Source organism: Pelodiscus sinensis, chromosome 17 (genome assembly GCF_052426305.1).
Source record: "Pelodiscus sinensis isolate ZL-2025 chromosome 17, ASM5242630v1, whole genome shotgun sequence".
NCBI classification, from domain to species: Eukaryota; Metazoa; Chordata; order Testudines; family Trionychidae; genus Pelodiscus; species Pelodiscus sinensis.
The window spans coordinates 4,981,747-5,002,207 of NC_143068.1; the positions used below are offsets into that span (position 1 = coordinate 4,981,747).

At 46.0% G+C, this 20,461-nt stretch overlaps 1 protein-coding gene across 6 annotated transcripts in view; it reads right to left on the reverse strand.

The window, feature by feature from the left end:
* Window positions 1-20,461, reverse strand: part of DLGAP4 (DLG associated protein 4) — a 373,686-nt gene that overhangs the window by 15,503 nt on the left and 337,722 nt on the right. Inside the window, exon 1 of one of the 6 annotated variants that reach the window (XM_025186423.3) lies at window positions 432-577. The exons of the other annotated variants lie outside the window; for them this stretch is intronic. Within the exon in view, the coding sequence (XP_025042208.1) occupies window positions 432-468 (37 nt within the window). The 5' untranslated portion in view covers window positions 469-577. Of the gene's footprint in view, window positions 1-431; window positions 578-20,461 lie in introns of those variants that run through there. 6 annotated transcript variants of the gene reach the window in all.

Consider the following 20,461-nt stretch of genomic DNA (forward strand, 5'->3'; position numbering starts at 1 on the left):
GCTGGAAACACAGATTTTCTCTAGTCAACCCCTTTAAATTCCTTGCAGTTTCTACAGATGATTATTTTTACCATGGCCAGGCCTACGTTAGAAAAGTTTTGCCAATGTTTCCATAAAATGGGCACAAGTTCCTGCACAGATGCCGCTTATGCTGGCAAAGTAGTACTTTTGCCTCGACAGCTCAGTTTCCCCAGCAAAATAAGCTAAGCTATATCCCCAGAAGTTCTTTTATGCTGCTATAAGATGTGCATGTGTTAGGACTTTGGGTACAGAAATACCGTAAGGGAAGTTGTACTCCTAACAAATATTGCTACATTAGCAAAAGTTTCTGAAGTAGACCTGGCCTATATCTGGGACGAGCAAAAGCCATCCCACCTGGCTTTTCCCACCCAGCCTGCCAGTAGTGCTGTTATAACACCCTCGCTAAATACCTGGGTCCCTTCCGTGGACCTTCTGCAGCTTCTCCATCCCTCTGCAGCCAGTAACACAACACTAGTAACACCATTAAAGAGGCTGTTTAAGTTTAACCAGGTACTTTGACTTAGGTGAGGTCATCTGCCATCGCAACAATGAGATATCTTATGACACAGCCTAGATTACAGTCACATTACAATGGGATGTAGCTCTGGTTTCACTGCTGGGCTGCAAATATGTACAAAGAGTACAGAGAGTTTTCTGGTTGCTGTTTCAACCTACCATAGCACAGTCTGACTGGGACAGTCAATCATGTACTATCCTACTGAAAATCATTACATGCAAGCAAAACAAAAGACTTCTGTCAAACCAGTCATTTATGAACAGGAACAAGCAAGGGAGGGGAGCCCTCACTGGAAAACATTTTATTTGGGATGACTGAGCCTCTCTCAAACTTCTGACAACAAAAATTACTGCATGACCCCAGGAGGGACTGAAGACTGAGCCCACCAAAGCCCCATCAAGGGGGGGCAAACCTGAAGGCCAAGTGGAATTTGGGCTTCAGTCCTGGGCAGTGGGGCTTGGGCTTCTGACTTGCTGTGGCCCAAGGCCAACACCTGCCTCTGTGACCCTATTACAATGGGGCTGCAACCTACTTTGGGGTCCTGCCCACAGTTTGAGTGAGACAAACACCAGGCCCAGTAGGCCAGCTTCCACAGGCTGATGTACATGGTTTTGGGTGCTTGTAGATTCATTCTGAAGATTGGTATTCCTTCTTATTCCCCATGATCACCAAAGGAATTGGTCTTGATATGTGAGAGGTTGAATGCAAGACTTCACAGGAAAAGGAAGTGCACAAAACATGAGCAATGAGACACTCAGAATGCTGACATTAATGAAGAATAAGTAATGCTATAAAGAGGTTGCAAACCCAACAGTAAAAACCGAAGAAACAATTGGAAACAAATCAGGAAGTCCACGACAATGGAGGATATTCAGAAAAACAACATGACTAAAAATTAAACCTACTCAAGCGCTTTCAGAACCTTAACACAAGCACATCAGAACCTTGCTGCAAACGGATCAAAATCTTTGTTGTCAAACAGAGACTAAAACCAAGTAAACAGCTAGATCCTGGTCTCTGGGCCAGCGTCTTTCCCTCTCTCAATCTATGCTAAATTAACTACAGCAATTTTAGTCAAGTAAGTGGCACAGCTCTGATATTCAGCTACTTTTGAGAAGACATTGGGTAGCATTTTTGGGAACAGTTAAGTAATTCCACAAGTGATAACCCAGAATGTGCTTGGTCACTTGTAGAAACACGCCCACTTCCATCATGCTTCTGGCAGCATTCTATGTCGACTGGTTAATGGGCCCATCCCAGAAACGGCAGCTCATTTGTGATCAAGAGAATGCCAGTGGGATCCCCACCCCACTGTGGACAGTCCTCTCCTCCCTCCTCGCCAGTCCCTGCACACCCACATTCAAACAAATGTTTCAGCTGTTGCCAGCACTCCACCCAAAACTGAGCTCACTGCTGTGGTATCATCTTCAGCTAGCTACAGTGGAACATTTAGAAAGGCAGAGGACCCTTAGGCTACATGTGTATAGTGCCTAGCGAGGACGCTCTCTGGCAGGAACCTCTTCATGCTACAAACAACAAATTAATTTTAAAGTGCAGATCGTTTTGAAGGGATGAGACATAACATTGTGGAACCGTTTACAGGCCGTGTTAATTTTGGTCAGAGAGGTGTGGAGCTTGGGACCACCTGCAGGCTAGGAAAGTGCAGGACTGGGAATTATGATACATACAGAGGGATCTCGTAAGCTCTCTGCTCTGCTGGCACAATTTATTCATTAAAGAAACTAAGAACAGTTTCAGGCAAAGAGCAAGAATGGTAATAAAATGTTTCTAATACCAGATCTCTGGTTTACAATATCTGAATCTTTCTATTCAAAGATTTTGGGTTTTATTTTTGGTGTGTTTTGCTTTTGAGTCCTATCTAAACAAGCTAGTAAAATTCCTCACTTATGCCTACACTACACTGGCATAATTTATCTACTCCAGAGCTGTGAATTAGCCACTGCGAATGACGAATGACAGAAGTTACACTGACATACACCCTTGCATGCACAGTGCTGTGTCAGTGGGAGAGCTCTTCCCAATGACACAAAGCCTTCACTAGACTGTGCTGCTGCAGTGCTGGACATCTATACGTTGTATTTAACTAACCCAACTGGGGTAGGGAGCATTTGGGGAGACTTTTATACCCTTCCTGGCAGAGCTATCTTTAGAATGAAACACACTCAGAAGCTGGCATCTTTCTCTGACTTCATCTGCTGCTTCCAGCCAGTCTTGGCCAATATCCACTGGTTTAATTCTCAGCCAATTTTAGTTTTTGCCTTTCAAATTCAGAACAGTATCTATGCTGAACATTTATACTCTCCTCCCTCCTTATGGGACAGTATGCTGATTGCTTGTTAAGGGCGAAAGTACACAAGCCTTTTAAAAAAATCCATCATCATCTAACCTGTGCTTTTAGAGGGCCTTATCCTTCACAGCCACATCCCACTGCTTGGCTGCAGCATGCCTTTGTTCAAGGGAGGCTGAGCTGCCAGGATTTTATTTTGGAAGAGTTACCTGCATTGCTGGGGTCCTTAACTCAATTAATTTGTTTTTTAGAATATAAAATGAAAATGTACACGCTTCATTTAAATGCTTGCTCTCACATGAGCCTGGGCATGAGGGGGTTCAATATGCAGGTTGCCCCAGAGAGAGAGGACTACCTCAGTCCTCTTACTGCAACAAGATGGGGACAGGTGAGAAGCACCTCTCTGTGGTCACTGCAGCAGACACAGACAGGTGAGGGGTGCAATATGGATGTAAGTGGCTAGTCAACTAGTCCCCTCTCCCCTCCCCCGGGCTGCCTCCGTCAGAGAGACAGCAAGGAGGCAGCAGGATCCGGTGCTTGGGAGAGCCAGCTTAAAAGCCAGTTCTCCCCAGCACCATATCTGTGGGAAGAAGGGGCAGGGCACAGCTGGGAACTGGCCATGCTTCTGCCTTTGAAATGTAGCAAGAGTCGGCAGGGCTCTTGCTACATTTCAAAGGCGGAGGTGCCCTTAACTAATCGAATAGTAGAAGCAAATTACATCGACTATTCAATTAGTTGATTAATCTAAATTTAACATCTTTAGGGTCCATGTCCCTTGCCAGAGGCAGGTCCAGGTTTGTCTGCCAGCCAGAGTGAGGAATGCAGCAAACTCTGCACTTTCACCTCGCTCCATGATGAAGGGGAATAGACTGCAATGTTCCTGTATAAACTGGGGGGTGGGGAAGAGAGTGGGGCTGAAGCCCTGTGCACTCTCTAAAAAGTGCCTGGGGAGGTGTAAGGTTCAGGGCTGGGGCAGTTCCAGATATGGTGGGAGGAGGTGCCCCAGCAAGCAATCCTGTTTCCATGCACATCCCATTGCCCTGGCACAACCAACCCTGCCCCTGCTTTACGTTATGATGGGAGGAAGCTGCGTACCGAATTTAGTGGTCCTAGCTCTTACTGTTTAGGAGGAGTTCTTGGACACACAGACAAACTCTCTCAAATATATAACAGATACATCTAAAGTGATGCTACTGCAAAGAATGTTGCTGCTGATAGAGCCAGCACTGTCACAGTGAATCACCTGCCTATTTCTCAGTGACATCATGGGACAATGGCCATTATTCTGATTTTAATTTTTATTATTTGATTCTTCTCAGAGCACTGAACCCCTTTCTCTGGACCATTTTTGCAAGTACAGATGCAAATGCGGATACCAATTTTGTGTCTGCACATAGCTTTAATCATTAACCTCATTTTACAGAGAAAGAAACTCAGGAAGATTAAGTGATTTGTCCAAAGCTACCCAGCAGGCCAGTGCCAAAGCTAAGAACAGACCCAGTTTTATGGCTCCCAGTCCAATGACAGTCACTGTACCACATATATTCTCAGCAGGTATGAAGAGGCATCTACGTATCTCTTCCACTAGCAGACTGGGGGCTTTTTTTTTTTTTAACCGTCTGGGAGTAAGTTTAACATACCTGTAGTTGTGAATGGAATAGCCTTAGAAATATATCATCATAAGTCTGCCACCAAGAGAAGCATTGCAAAAAATGTTTTTGAGTATGTATGGATACCCATAGTAGTTGCAACATGCATGTAACCTGCTTCCCTGCAGCTGTCTCAGCTTTTACTTGCTGTATCTGCTTGTTTCCTGTTAATTACATGCAGATGATTCACAGATCTGGCCTTGCTTGCAAGTCAAATTACAGAGTACACTTCGGGTGCTGCTTATTAACAATCTACCTCACAGGGAGCTGAAAAGAAGGGGAAAATATGTACATAGCTGCAGCCTTCTAGAAAGTCTAGCATCCTACTATAGTGTGAAAACACAGAGAGTAGAGGCACTCTTAATCTTCTGGTTTCCACCATAAAAACTCTTCAGTCACACTTGCTAAACTGTTGTGTAAAATGAGTTTTTAATTCTCCCTCTTCCTACTTACATCTGTTCTAACCATTTATTGATCTTCAACGCAGTGTCTTTGACATTAAATGGGAGGGGCAAAAGGGACCAGTGACTGAACAATTTGGAAATTCACAGACCTTTCACATGTCAGATAGGATTTATTTATTAGCCAAGTCTCCATCTATCACCTCATTCTTATGACATATAGATGTCAACAAGGTACTTGGGATTCCCTGGTTTGACTACACTCTGGGCATGACTAAGGGTTAGGGCAGCAAAACCGTAACTTACACTTTTGTATAAAGTGATCAACGGCCAGGAGACCAGTGCCCCACCAATTCTCTGTGATGTGCACTGTATATTTGTTTCCTCCCCTCTCATACAGCCTCTACTAAGGAGGATGCTAAACTCCAAAACAGATGCAAATGAGATGGAGCTGGTGTGATTTGTCTTTCTATGGGCAAAACTGAGACTGTTAATGTTCTTACAAGCCTAGCTAACATCAAAGATGGAATATTAATCAGCATGTCACCCTAGGCACAGTGACTCCCAATTAGAGGTGACAGTAATTCCAAAGAGCAACATGATAACAATAAAAGAAAGTGTAGCTAAAGTCAGCAAGCAGAGGGGCGAAAAGCCAAACAAAAAACAAGGCCAGAGGTTGAACCAAACAGATCAGAGAAGCATTATTCCTCCTCCTCCTCCCATCCCCTCTCTTCACACAAAAGTCAATAACACAATTTCAAGTGTCAGATGATACTAAAAGTAAGACTTTTTTCAAAGTCCACTACTTCAAATCCCATTTATCCATTTCCTTGAATTCAATAACTATGGATACTGGCTATTTGCACCTTAACAAAATCAGCAACATTATCCCTTCTCTGAAGATGGGTGCACTAAAAAGGGAGTGGCCCCCAGCTGTCATTTATTTGCACTCTCCTGTCAGGCACAGAGCAGGTTTAGTTTCCTCTGGGTACACCCACAACAATTACATCAGCCTATAATGTCTTGACCTACATTCTGTGTCCCTGTTGCCAAGGCCTGTATTATGATTTGACTCTGTGAAACTACCTTGCTTTTCTCTGCAAAGACTTCACTTTCCTCAGCTTTAAAACGGAAGAAAAAGAAGAGTGATTGCCGTATATGGGGCCTCATACACTACATCATGAAGGGAGCCCAGGGAGGACAGGCCAAGAAGCTAGCCTAATCTGAATATCAGAGCTCTGTCATTCCCTTTCAATAATTTAAGTATAAGCACTTTGCATATATGAATAACACAAATTTTTTCTAAGACAAGAGCTCTCATACATATGCAAATCTCAGCTTCCCAGATGGGCAACTGCTCTCCAAAGCATGGTGTTAAGCTCATGACACAATAGAGGTACGTGTAATATTGGTCTTCCACTCTGTCTGCACCAGTTGTGTGTCAGTATTAGAGATGTGAGCTATCGGTTAATTGAATAGTTGAGTAACCACATGACATTTTAGCTGTTACTTGACTATTCCATAGTCCCTGGGGGCACAGCCAGCAGTCATGTCTATATCAAAGGCAGCAGCACAGCGTGCTCCCTGCACACACTGGCTGCCTGCTGCCCCATACCGCTGCCTCTGATCAGGGCCGGCTCTAGGCACCAGCAAACCAAGTGCATGCTTGGGGCAGCACATGTCCAGGGGCGGCATTCCGGCCAGCCTTACCGCCAGACGTGGGCCTGCCTCTGGCCGCCCAAGGCAATGGGCAGGGCGGCGGAGCCAGGGGAGCGCAGCAGGGAAGGCACTAGGCAGCGTGGAGACAAAGGCAGGGAGGGAAGGGGGAGAGGGGTCATGCGGCAGGATGTCAGAGCCCAGCCGCCCCCTGCAGCCTCCCCCCTGGAGGCTGAGCTAGGCAATGACTGAAGTTCGCGGGGTGGCCGATACAGCTGCCACCGCCCTGGGCAGCGTGGTTCCAGTGGCGGGCAGGGGAGGCGGCGCGGGCAGGGCGCCACCACCATGCTCCGCACACGCTCAGCCCACCTGGGCACGAAGCAGCCAAGCGTCTGCGGAGCGGCAGCCGGCAGGGAGAGGCGACCGGGTGGCTGGGGCTGGCATGGAGGCAGACACAGCACGCTCCGCTAGCCGCCACTGGTGCCCTAGGGGGGGCGTCGTGATGGGCAGCCTGGCTGAGAGGCGGGCAAGCGCTGAGCCCCGCCGTTTGAGAGCCGAGCCTGCGGGAGGAGCGGGCGCACCCCGCACGTACCCCTGTGATGGCGAATGCCAGCGAGCTCAGCAACAGCAGCCCATACCTGCCCAGCCCCGGGGGCCTGCTCCGCGCCTCCGGCCTCAAGCTGACCATGCTGGGCTTGATCCTGTGCGTCAGTCTGGCCGGCAATGTGCTCTTCGCCTGGCTCATCCTGAAGGACCAGCACTTGCACCGCGCCCCCTACTTTGTGCTGGACCTGTGCCTGGTCGACTTGCTGCACTCGCTGGCCTGCTTCCCCTTCCTCATGCTGTCGATGTGCAGCAGGGTGGGAGCCTGGCTCCACGGGCCACTCATCTGCAAGGTGCTGGCCTTCCTGGCTGTCCTCTTCTGCTTCCACGCCACCTTCCTGCTCTTCTGCGTGCCCCACCCAGTGCTCTGCCTCTCTCCTGCTCCCAGGTGTTTGCCCGGGGCAGCCAGCCGGCTGCACTACTGCGCCAGCCCTTCAGCACATCCGCAGCACCCCAGGGAGCCCCTGGCCACAGAGACCCTCATGGCAGCTGCAGGCGAGCCCTGGCCTGCAGGCTCCTCTCTCTCCTCTTGCAGGGGAGGGAAGCCCGTGGCACCCTGCTTTACACCGGGGAAAGTGTTTACAGCTACAGAGAAAGGGAAGTCGGGGGACCCCTGACACTTTCACCCCTCCCCCAGGGTGCTCCGACGTTTCCACACATGCTGTGAGGAAGGAACACGAGGGTTTGGCGGGGAGAGGGAAAGGAGACGAGATGGAGTTCGGTCAGTGGGGGAGGTGGGAGAGGGGAGTGGACTGGGTCCGGTGGGGGAGGGGGATCGGATTTGGCTGAGAGGGAAGAGAGGGCGCAGGTTGGATTAGGTGGGGGACAGAAAGGGGGCAGACTGGGTCCGGTCACTGAGGGGTCAAGTTTGCCTGGGAGGGGAGAGAAGGTGGAAACTGGGTTCGGTGAGTGGGTGGGCGGGGTGGATTGGGATGTGTGTGGACGGGGATGCCTGTGGAGGAGAGACAGGACGTAGGCTGGGTTTGGCTGGAGGGCACGGAGGGACTCAAAGAGCCGCAAGGTGAAAGGGGCACTTTCCTCCTCAGTGCCTGTCCTGCGGGGAGGGGAGAGGGAGGAGATTTTTTTGCTTGGGGCAGTAAAAAACCCAGAGCTGCCCCTGCTTCTGATACAGAGGCAGTAGCATGGGGTGACAGCAGCCCCTGTCCATGGGGGGGTCTGAGCTCCCCACAGACAGAGGCTGCTGAGGGGGAGGAGAGGGGAGGCTGCTCCACGGCAGCAGCCCCTGCCACCAGCCAGTATCGGCACTGTCACAGACAGAGGCTGCTCTGCAGCAGCAGCCCTTCCCCAGGCTCACCCATATGTGAAATCTTAGCAGAAAGTTTCTAACTCAGTGAGATATATACTTAAATGGCAAGTTAGCTAGCCACTGCCACTCCCAGGTCCATCTGCAGTAACTACTATGGAAACTTTTAGTGGCATTTTAAGCCTGAGACTTTCATTTCCTCCTCAACCTTTCAAAAGTAGTTTTCAATGCAGATTTTAAAGAATCTCGGGGTAATGGGATGTAACAACTCTCTATCCTGCAAATAGGCTTAGCAGAATTTGATTTTTAAAAATATTTTGGTAGATAATATTGATGTTTATTTCAGGCTTTTTCCCTATTTTCAGATATTTACATTTTTAGTGATAGGAAATTATGGGTGTTTTGAGACAATTTAATGACAACAGGCACTGATTTAAAAAAATGTTAAAAGCTTTATAACTGTTAAAACAAACTATCAGCATCACATGTCAAAATTAAATCAAACTAAAAAACTTTGTAAGCAGTCTTTTTCTTACTTTGCCTATCTATATTTCAATGGTCATAATTTTTAAAAAAATCTGTTTGCATGTCCATGCTTAAACATTTACTGCTAAAAATCTAATCCTTTCAAGCCTACCTAAGAGAGATAGCCGTGTTGAGTGGTAAAGTTACAGACTGTTTTTAAAGCCTACTGAAAGATCTCTTTCTGGACATGTATCTTGGTTTTGGGAAGAAGACATGGCTCTAATTCAGCTGGCATGTGGCAGTATGGCATCGTACCTCTCTCAAGCTGCTCTCTTATTCTTCAGAATCTTAGTTTTCATTTCAAACAACCCAATTGTGTGTCTAGACATTATAGTTGAAGAAAATCTCAACTGTGAACCAAACAACTGATTCAGAGAGGCCTACACACAGAAATCTGCAAAACGCCTAGAACAATCTCTCAGAGATGTGATTTAATATCGTAAAGATTGCGACGTGCTCAGATGCTGTGATAATGGAGTCACCTGAAATGGATAGAACTGCGCCTCAGCTCAATGAACTGTAACATTTATTAAATCGGATCTGATTCAAGTATCAACATTGTTCATTTCTTTCCTCATGCAGGAGGGTGAATTACAAATCTGCACACTGTACTGTGAATGACTCATACTGGAATCAGGGCATTTTGGAGATTACATCACTAGCATCCCCTTGGTTTAAAAAAAAAAAAAAGACAGAGCCAGGCTCAAGTAGCCAAACAGCACCTATACACACACTGAAGCTATACTGGAGGGAAAGATAGAGCTGCATGCTCTTATTTTAAACACTTGGACTATTTGAGAACTCACATGAGTGGAACTGCTGCTCCCAACGTGACCCCTGCATGCAAAAAAAATGTGCCATAGACCAGAATTCCCTGGAGCTATGATCAATAACTGTACCAGACACACAGCAACAACTGCCAGAAAAATGCTGGCACATTCCTCAGCCCTCAATAGGTTTTCCAAACTGTGGAAGGTTTGCACTGTCAAGAGTTCAGCTTGCCCCTAAAGCTAAACTGAAGTGTGCCAACAACCCCGTAGTTTGCTTTTGTTTGCAGGAAAAAGAGAGAGAAGAAGAAGCAAGAAAATGAGAGCTGAGGGAACCAATTAAAAAAGGATGGCAGCCATCCTTTAAACACAGCACCACTGACGTGACAGAATTAATCCCCTCATTCAAAGTCCATGCACAGTATGTTTACTACGCCCGTTTCTGCTGAGTGTTCATGCTAATATCTAATGCCCCTCACCCTTACACACACACACACACACACACACACACACACACACACACACACACACACACACAATCCTTTCATTCAGAGCAGTGATGAGCTGGCTCTGTCCCAGGGATGAGCCACCCGTCGCAGAAAGAGGAAGCGACTCATCTGGCTGCCTTGAGAGAGGAAGGATGCTGACAAAGGGAATAAGGAGTACAGACCATTTAAACCCAGGGACCATTTATAGGGGATTTGGGTTGGGGGTCACTGAACCACAGAAAAAAAAATTCAGTCAGGGGCTGCACACAAGTGAGAAACAAAAACCAAAACCCCCAACAACAAAAACCCTCACTGATGCTGCGCCTGGACAAGGAAAAAGACACTCCTCATGTTCTCCTCACACACCAGAGCCCAGGGTGGGGGCCTAGAACACCAGCACAGACCCCCCCCCCCCCAATGCTCAGAGAGGCACTGAGCCTCAGTGGCAGGATCCAGGAAAGCCGGGGGCCACATCTGGCCCCTGACCTGAGGTTCCCCACCCCTGATTTAGCTCAAGGCTATAAGCACTCACGGGGAACCATGCAACTCCCTTGAGTGTTACACAGACATTTCACATTTCACTGTCGTTTCACTCTTCAATATTTGCAAGCTCACTTGTCTATACTTTTTTTTAGAAAAAAAAAAATCTCTTGTTGCAGCTCCAGTGACCTCATTACAAGTCATTAGCCAAGAATGAACCTGGTGACTTTTAGCACTGAAGTCACAGACCACTAAAACAGAAATAAAGCCGTAGTTACACTTGGTATATCTGAACAGACAAAGCACTCCATGTGCTATTCCAGCAAAGAATGTATGTATGACATCTTATAGCAGCAACACTGTACTTCCCTGCAAGCAAAATAAGATATAATGGAAAAAATGCTGTATTATTAGTGGGGCTATACGGGCTTTTGCCAGTACACCTATGTTGGTCAGGGATCACACCTTTCATGCCTTTGAACAACACAGGAATGCCAGTACAAGTTTGCACTGTACACAGGATCTAAAAGGAGTAACTATTACCTGTCATCAGAAATAGGGATGCAAAATCCTAGTAAACGTTAAGGGGTTAAATGTAACGTTTAACCATTAACTATAATCCTGTGATGAGGGGCTGCTCCAGCCTAGCTGGGCCTACCCACACTGTGCTGCAGGCACTGGGCTCTCCAGCCAGGCTGAGCAAGGCCTGCCACACTCTACACACAGTTGGCCCAGTTCAGAGCAGCCCCGCACCCTCGGGGCAGCCGGTGGGGGTCGCTCCAGTCCAGTCAAATCTGTCACACTGTGGGTGGAGGGTAGGGGGACTGTTGTGTTGAGGCTGGGCCGGGCTGGAGCAGCCTGCTGCTGTTTAACCAGTTACCCTGGTAAGCATGCTGGTAAGGGGCATGCTTACCAGGTAGCTTGATAAATTATCTTCTGATTAGGAATATAAAGGGTTATCTAGGGACTAGCCAGGGAGGGACTGACATTTCTGGGACCCCACTCCTCACTTTGCCCGGGGGGGGGGGGGGAGAGAGAAAAGCAACCAGCACAACAATGAAAGCTATTTATTTCTAGGCAGTGCCCATACAAGGGGGTGGCAAACAAACACCATAGCTACAATGTTAAATCTAACCTAACTCTGTCACAACCGTTCAGCTAGTAAAACAGAACTGATCTCACAAGGCAGGATCAGGAGGCCAGTCTGGGGAGGGGATGAGCAGAGAGATCTCACCACTCCATGAAGCTAGAACTGACTGGGCTTCCCAGGTGGTGATGGCACCTGGGGATCCAGAGTGTTGGAGACAGGCAGAGCAGAGTCCCCAGCACAGTCAGGAGCAGATGAAGTCCTAGTGGAGCTGATACAGAGTTTAGATCCAGGCATCAGAGCACTTTACTTGGGTAAGGAGTGGTGGGGGGGACGACGACACGACACAATGGTTCAAGGGGGACACTAGATTTGTTTCTGGGTAAACGGATGGTTCAAGGGAGTATTCTCCTGTCGTTTTGTTTAGGTTACACAACAGAGACTGATTATGCCTGGCTGTGGGTTGGAGACCTTCCAGGGAGCTCGTAATGCAATTAGGCAGTTTCAGTATTTTGGATACCAATGAGGCTTTCGTACTAAAACTGGTCTGATAATTACTGATCTAGGAGTGGGCAGGCCTGCGCTCACTAGCACTGAGAGCAGAGATTTCCCACCAGGCAGTGCTTTCCTGCTTTCTGGATCCCAGAGTTCAGTGCTGTTCTTGCCTTGGAATCTCTGTTTTCCATGCTGTATGCTAATGGAGATGTGTTTCTGTCCCATCTTTGATGCAGATGAGGCTTGGGTGTCTTCTTAATCCTATCCCCCTGTCCGGGTTTATGTGAGTCTTCCTCTGACTTTTCATTGCTATAGCTCAAGCAGAAGTGTGTGTGTGTGTGTGTGTGTGTGTGTCCTCTCAGAAGTACTATGCCCTGGCTCTCCAAGAACACAGAGCTGGCAAGTAACAGGACTAGCCACTAGACTGGAATGGAGGAGCCAAACTTTGGGCATGGCCAGTTCTAACTTATAAAATTGGATCAATTAAACCACATCGCTCATAGATGGGAAAAAGTCTGTGCCCTGAGCACCATACTGAGTTTGACCCAACCATCTGTGTAGACAAAGCTAGGTAAACAGACGCTACTGCATACCAAGATGTAGACTGACAACATGGATGGAAAACTCCCTTGGCTGATGTAGGTAGCTGAATCAGCATTAGAGCACTACATCAGTAGAGCTATAGCGCAGAGCAGACATTCATGTTGGCTATTGTCCTGGGGAAAGTACAACAATGTAGGTCTCAAGAAGTTTCCAGGATGGATACTGCTGTGCTACACATACACACACTCAAGAGAAACCAGTGACTGGCTGACAGTGTTCCTACCATCGTGCCACAAGTTGGGCACATTGCGTCAATACCATGTTGACACAGCCACAGGTATTACAGAACAACTCCATTTTGTAGCCCCCTAGTTTACAATGACTATGTTCGTTCCATCCCTGCTCATACCACTGCTTTCCCTTCACTTTCAAATATACTTCACAGCAATTTAAAAATACTTCTTCCCTAAATATACAGGGGTTCCGCAACAAAGGAAACCTCTCCAAAACATTCCACCTGGGCTGCTCTGTGGTCCACTGGCAGTCAGCAAGAGTCTTTCACAACCACAAAAAACTTGTCCCTTGTGAGGATTGTTATGAGTTCCCAGTATTGTAACACCATTGATGGGAACACTAGTTTTCAAGTGTCTTGACAGAATTTTTTACTGTCATGTCATCAGATGTGCTCAGAGTAATGTTAAATGACAAGCAAAAGGCAAAAGGCCGTGAGCTCGATCAATGCTAGCATTCAGCTTCTGTGGAACTGAAGCTTTGAAGCCTTTTTTGGGTGTGAAATCTTTTAAACAAATTTGCAAGGTTACTTTATAGTCCAAGTGTAAACTGATGCACTGTCATCTTAAGCTTGCAGACAATCTTCCCCAGAGAGCAGCAGGACTTGTGAGTTTCCCTGCTACTGTCCAGAACTGGTCTTTTGCTTTACTTCTAGCTTAAGAATGTAAAATCCTGATTAACCAGTGAAGTCAGTTAACCTAACATTTAACTACTTAAGCGGGATTCTGGGTGAGGGACCACTCCAGCCTGACTGGAGCAGCCCCAGTCTACTGGGCTCCTGGCCCCAGTGCTGGTGCAGACATCTATCTGTGGCAGGCCATGGGCAAGGGGCTGCTTTTAGGCACAGGTTAACTATTATCCATTATAAACTTAAAAAACAACAAATAGTCGAGTAGCACTTTAAAGACTAACAAAACATGTAGATGGTATCATAAGCTTTCAAGGGCACAGCCCACTTCTTCAGCTGACCAGAGTGTTGTATGTCCAGAACCAAAATAAATAGGGGAGAAGGGAGGAGGAAAAAAATTGGGAAGGGGGAGAACAAAGGAAGATGATGTCTGTTTGGATCAGTGCGAGTTTCTTTGTGTAGCTGATGATTTCCATACGGCTGAATGCAGTGCCTTGCATGTTCAAAAGCTTCAGAGGGTAACCAAGTTACAGTAAAACTCCAATCGTCTGGCATCCAATAGTCCGGCACTCCTGATAGTCCGGCATCAAAATGGCAAGAGCCTAGTGAGTGAGCTTCAGCAAAAAATGAGTCTCAAGGTAACAGCGGCAGCAGCTGAACTGAGCAAAAAGGGTAAAAAAGGCTTAAAAAACCTAAAACATTACAGTATACTGTATACAGTATGTACAATAAAAAGGGTTAAGAACACTTTATATACAGTGTGTATATATATATATAACCATCTTATAGTACCTCCTGATAGTCCGGCATATCTGAATCTGGCACCACCTAGGTCCCATAGGTTCCGGATTATCGGAAGTCTACTGTAGTCTGTACACGATAAACTTACTTTGATTCTGGACATACAACACTCCGGTCATCTGAAGTGGGCTATGCCCACGAAAGCTCATGATACCATCTACATGTTTTGTTAGACTTTAAAGTGTGTGGGAGAAAAATCAAATAACTCCAATTGTGTCTAAGGGGGGACTGCAGGAAATCAAAACTCTCTAAAAGAAAACTGCTGTAAGGGTTAAAAGTTTTCCAGGCCTCTCTCCCTGTAACAGAGAGAAATCATCTTAACTCTAATCAAGACCCTTACAATGCCTCCTATCTCAACTTCATGAAGACTCCTTGTCTGTCACAATTTGTCATGTAAACCCTAATCTTTGTCACAGTTTGCCTTGTAGACTCCTCACTCAAGTTCTCATGTGCCTTTGTACTGTGAAACTCACTTCTGGTGTGAACAGAAACATCTCAGAGTACTTCTACGGAAGCAAAATACAGGACTATGTAGTACTATTTTGCTTCAGCTACACCAGACTAACACGGCTACATTTCTATTACTTCTACTGAGACTTTGATATGTTAAAGAAAACAATCAACAACTAAACTGTCTGAACATACTGTATAAAGAATCCCTGAAACTCTCTCTCTCAGGGCTGCTGCTGCTCTCACTCTGGTAGCTGTCAGCCTGCATGCATGCATAATCAAGTTTTCCTTCTAGATTTCTCTCCTGCCTCACTGCTTTGACCTCCAGCCTCGGACCCTTCTGGGGACTCTGTACCCCCGGGGAGCGAGATTTCCCCAACAAGTGCTACTAGACTATTCGTTGTTTTTTAAGTTTATCCCGTACAGACTAATTCAGCTACCCCTCTGAAGTGGTTATCCAGTAAGCATCACACAGTAAGGTGATGCTTACCAGGTAACTGGTTACCTGTTCACATTCCTAAATGCTATTAGGCAAATGATCACATAATCTTGCTTTGGTCAGTAAAAAAGTTAAGGAAAATACTATCCCCCTGTAACTCCCATCCCTCTCTAGCCCCTCCCCCCTCCCCCCGGTCCCCTCACAAAATCAAACCATCCACTTAAAAAAATACCACCCACGCCACCACCCACCCACAGATGAAGTAGCTGGGCAGAATTATGTCACAAGATACATTTCTTCCTGACCCTTGCTGGTGCTTTAGTCAGTGGCTCTCAACCGCATTTTTCCCTCAATTTTTTTCCATCCATAAGAAGAATAAATTTTGTTATGTGCATCAAGGCAAGTGCAAATGTGCACTACAAATAGAAACACATGCAAGCGGCTGTAGGTGCTCTGGTAATCACAGGAATCTCTCTTGGGTGGTTGCCCAAGTGCTCAGCTTACAGGGAACACTGACAGGAACACATGTACTTACCAGGAGTAGATCAACTCATCCAGATACTTGCCTAGTTGTACAATAGGCTACATCAAAAGCTTTAGCAAGTCAGTACAAACTAAGATTTCATACAATGACTATTCATTGTATACTATTCAGTGGTTTTCAAATGTGATTTGTTTTATGGGGCCACCGGAGCCAGTATTAGACTTGTTGGGGCCTAGGGAACAAAGCCAAAGTCCAAGCCTTGCCATGAATGGCTGAAGACAAAAGCCAAGATTTTAAGTGAAGTGAAATTTGAGGTACACAAGACTAATCACACTCCTGAAAGGGGTACAGGGATCTGGAAAGGTTGAGACACAGAGCTCTAAATAAGGAATAAAAGACTTCACAATTATATATCCTGTAGCACAGGTATGGGCAATATGTAGCCTGCCAAACATTTTCCTTCTGCTCGCCAGGACCTTCCAGGCTGGGGCCAGAGGAAAGCATCCCACAGCCCACCAGGGCACTCAGGCAGCCTGCCTGCTATGGCTCCAGCCATGTGGAACCATGGCACTCACAGAGCAGGTAAGCCCCTGACCTCACACCCCAGCAGGAACTCAGAGCCAGATTAAAACAGTGATGTATCCCACAGGCCGCAGTTTGCTCATCCTGCCCCTAGAACACGGAACGCTTTGTGGGATTGTTCCCATATGCTGAGAGAACAGAAAATATTTTGGTAGAGCCTATAATTCTCCAAGCCACTTTTAAATAAGTGATCCACCTAAGTTTCTGTTAAGCTTGCTGGAAAGAGGCGTATCAGGAGAAAAGATGAAGAAATGTCTCCTTACTTATTCAGCATCCAAGCTCCCAACACATTGTTCCACGTGTATTTCCCAGTACTACCTTCATGGGGTAACCCTCTCCGCGGCTCTGCCATTATCATTTGCTGACAGGTTGCAACTGCAGCTGCTGCATCAAGGTGATACATCAGCTACCAATAGGTATGCCAGCACTACTGCCAGAAAACTGTGCAAATAGCTCTCCACACCCATATGACTTTAACTGTCATCATAAACCACACCCTGTACCCAGAGGGTCAACAGCAGAGAGTGTGTGTGTGTGCGCACAGACAAGATGAAGGAAAACAATGCAATAAAGCCTCTCCACAAACAAAACGGGAAATCGTATTCCCCCTACCCTCATCCACACAATTAAAAAACCCAGACATTAGTCACGTTAGTCTGCTGCTATCAGGCAACAAATGCTCCAAATTTAGGTTCTGTAAGGCTTTCACCATTCACAAAGGTTGTGTGTTTATATTTAAGCCATTTCCCCCACTATGCATTTAGGACCCAAGAGACAGCAGTACTATGCTAGTGCAGATGAAGCAGAAAGAGCTTGACTAGGACAATTTTGCCCAAAGCTGAGAGTAGTAAAATGAGTAGAAAAGCAATTCAAATTAGTACGAAAGAAAACTAATTAAAACATTTTAACAAGCTAGCATGTTAAGTTACAAAGGATTGTTATCCTATGGGACAATTGCTCACTAGACTGTAGAAACCTAGTGGGAACTAAAATGCACAGATTTCCCAACTTGCTGGGCACACCAATTCTGACAGTTTTTAAGCCTTGAGACTGGCACACTGTACCACAGTATAGAAAAGGACAAGAATCACATTTTCAAACAATATGGAAGTTTTTTAGCAATGCAGCCCCTTATTGTAACAGGAAACTGACCAACTACCTTGTCCCTCCCTCCCTCCCTCCCCCCCCCCCGCAAAAAAAATGGCAAATGCTTTGAAAGACAAGAAAAATGTAGCTACCTCGAATATCTACACAGAGCACACCTTGATTAACTTGGAATGTCCCTTCTTTCTTAGTAGCAAGGTAAAGTAGTAACACAGAGAAAGCTATACACTGATAAATCTGCTGAATCTTTTTTGTGTTCCTTAATTTCAATGTCCTCAGAATTTTAATAGAAATGTAGCCGTGTTAGTCTGGTGTAGCTGAGACAAAATACAGGACTATGTAGCACTTTAAAGACTAACAAGATGGTTTATTAAGTGATGAGCTTTCGTGGGCCAGACCCACTTCCTCAGATCAAAGAGTGGAAGAAATAGTCATATGGTTGTGACTATTTTCTTCCACTATTTGATCTGAGAAGTGGGTCTGGCCCATGAAAGCTCATCACTTAATAAACCATCTTGTTAGTCTTTAAAGTGCTACATAGTCCTGTATTTTGTCTCAGAATTTTAAACATCGCAAACATTTTAAAAAAGAATGGCTCCTTCTTTAGAGTGAGGTAGCACCCAAAGTATACAAGGCTCTTTCTGGACATGAGGTGGCAATTTCATTTTACAAAGGAGCCACTGTGCATGCTGCAGCTTTCAGAGCTTAGAGAACAAACCCCCAAGCATTAATTGGAATTCTCCTAACATTAGCAGCATAGTTATCTGTGACCCAAATGGCCCTACACAAAAAACAAGTTTTTCATGTTTACAACTTGATTCTTCATTCAGCATAAAGCCTCCACAAGTGCCAAACTATTTGTTCACACTTTAAAGACTCCCTAAAACGTTTTAGCTAAGGACCCAGACCACCACATGAGGAATGTTAAATTTCGATTAGTCAATAGGGCGCCTCCGCCTTTGAAGTGTAGCAACAGCCCCGGAACTGTTGCTACACTTCAAAGGCGAAAGCGCTGCGAGGAGCACGGGGCCAGCAAGGCAGTCCTCTGCTGGCCCCATGTTCCCCTTGGTGTTTCAAAGCAGCAGCGCCACTCCCCCGCTGACCTTGGGCTCTGTGCAGCGCAGCTGCTTTGAAATGCGACGGGGTGCCTAGCATCAGGCTCCCCACAGCGTTTCAAAGTGGCAGCGCTGTATGGAGCCCGAAGTCAGCAGGGGATTCCCCAGCTGATCCCGGGCTCCACCTGGTGCTGCCTCTCTGAAAAGCCACATGCAGCCTGGGGACACTCCTGCTGGCCCCAAGCTGCACTTGGTGTTTCAAAGCGGCAGTGCCACGTGGTCTTGCCCCAGGCTTCAAGCGGTGCTGCCACTTTGAAGTACCCCCTCATTTCTGCCTCTTTCTGATAGAGGCAGCAAGGGGTTGGGGATGGGAAGTGACTAGTTGTTCACATCCATACACCACATTTCACAGCAAGTGGAAGCAGCTAATGAATGTCTGGCATCACAAATGTACACAGTACTACACTTCCATCCACACCAATATCAAAGTGCATTTGCAGCTGACATGAGACTGGGTGCATCTGCTTTAGTGCAAACCTTTCTAACAGAGGGAAGGTTTTAGAAGGCTAATACGTTTTCACCCCTTTCCTTAATTTAGGAAATTTAACAGGGAATCAGATTGAAAGAAGAGTTTCCCTGACCACTTGCAGTGCTGTTTTGTATCTGCTGGCATTCTGAGTTCTTTGTAGGACTTCCTCCTTTCTGCCATTATGGATTCAGTGTCTTCTGCTTGACTTGCTGACCATTTGGCCTCCCAGCACAATTAACAATAAGCCATAAAGAAGGACCATACCCAAAATATCAATGCATCTACAGCACTGTGCATATATATATGGCAGAATTTTTATTTTAATAATTTGCAGATAATACAGATACAGTACTTGTTTCTAAAGCATTTTATTTTTATACGTTTAAATGTTTACCACTGAAATTATGGGATTTAAGGGTTTTTTTTTTAGTACGATCTATTTTCCAAATTGTAGTAACTTATGAGGGGTCTGGTAATTATTTAAATGTAGATGCTGAGATCAAAAAGTTAACGCTTCAAACCATTAAAGCATACATTGTCAGCTTCAAATATCCAAATATTCAAGGTCTAATAAGTTCTCAAGCAGCATTATTTTTTACTATGCCTATCTGTAAATTCTAACCATTATTGGTAGAAAGATGTTTTTCCTCTGTGCGTATAGTGAAATAGACATTTACCACTAAAAACTGAAATCACTGCAAACCTGTGCACATTCTGCTTTTGGTGCCTTGCATATTCCCACAGGGCAGTTTGCCCCTCTTTCATGGCTTCAAAGAAATGTAACAAAAGACTTCCAGCCTTCCCCACACTTACTCCAACTGCTGTGTTATTCCCTTCCCTCAATATTCCCTCTCATTCCCTTCCCCCGAATCTTTTAACTCCAACAGAAAACAGCTGTCTCCAAAGCAAAGCCAATGGAACCCCACAGTTATTCTGCAGAGGACTGTGGAAGCTTTTTGCCCAAAACTGTAAACAAAAGCAGTTGGGGAACAAAAGCAAAGACTGCCAGGAAGCACAGATTTCCACTACCAGCAATGTTACTGCCTTAATTTTTCTTGATCTGACTCACAACATTAAGGCAATAGGTTACTAGGACTGAGACTGGGTGATGGGACGGGAAAGTGCCAGGACTTATTTACAGTGGGGTGAGAAGGAAGGGGATGAGGAGGAAGGTGTTGAAGGAGAGAATTCTGGATGTGGAGATAATTATGAAGTGACTCTGGAAAGAAGACTGTTCACTGCCCAGGTTTTCAGAACTGAGCCACTCCCTGCTCCAGCACAACTATGAAGCATC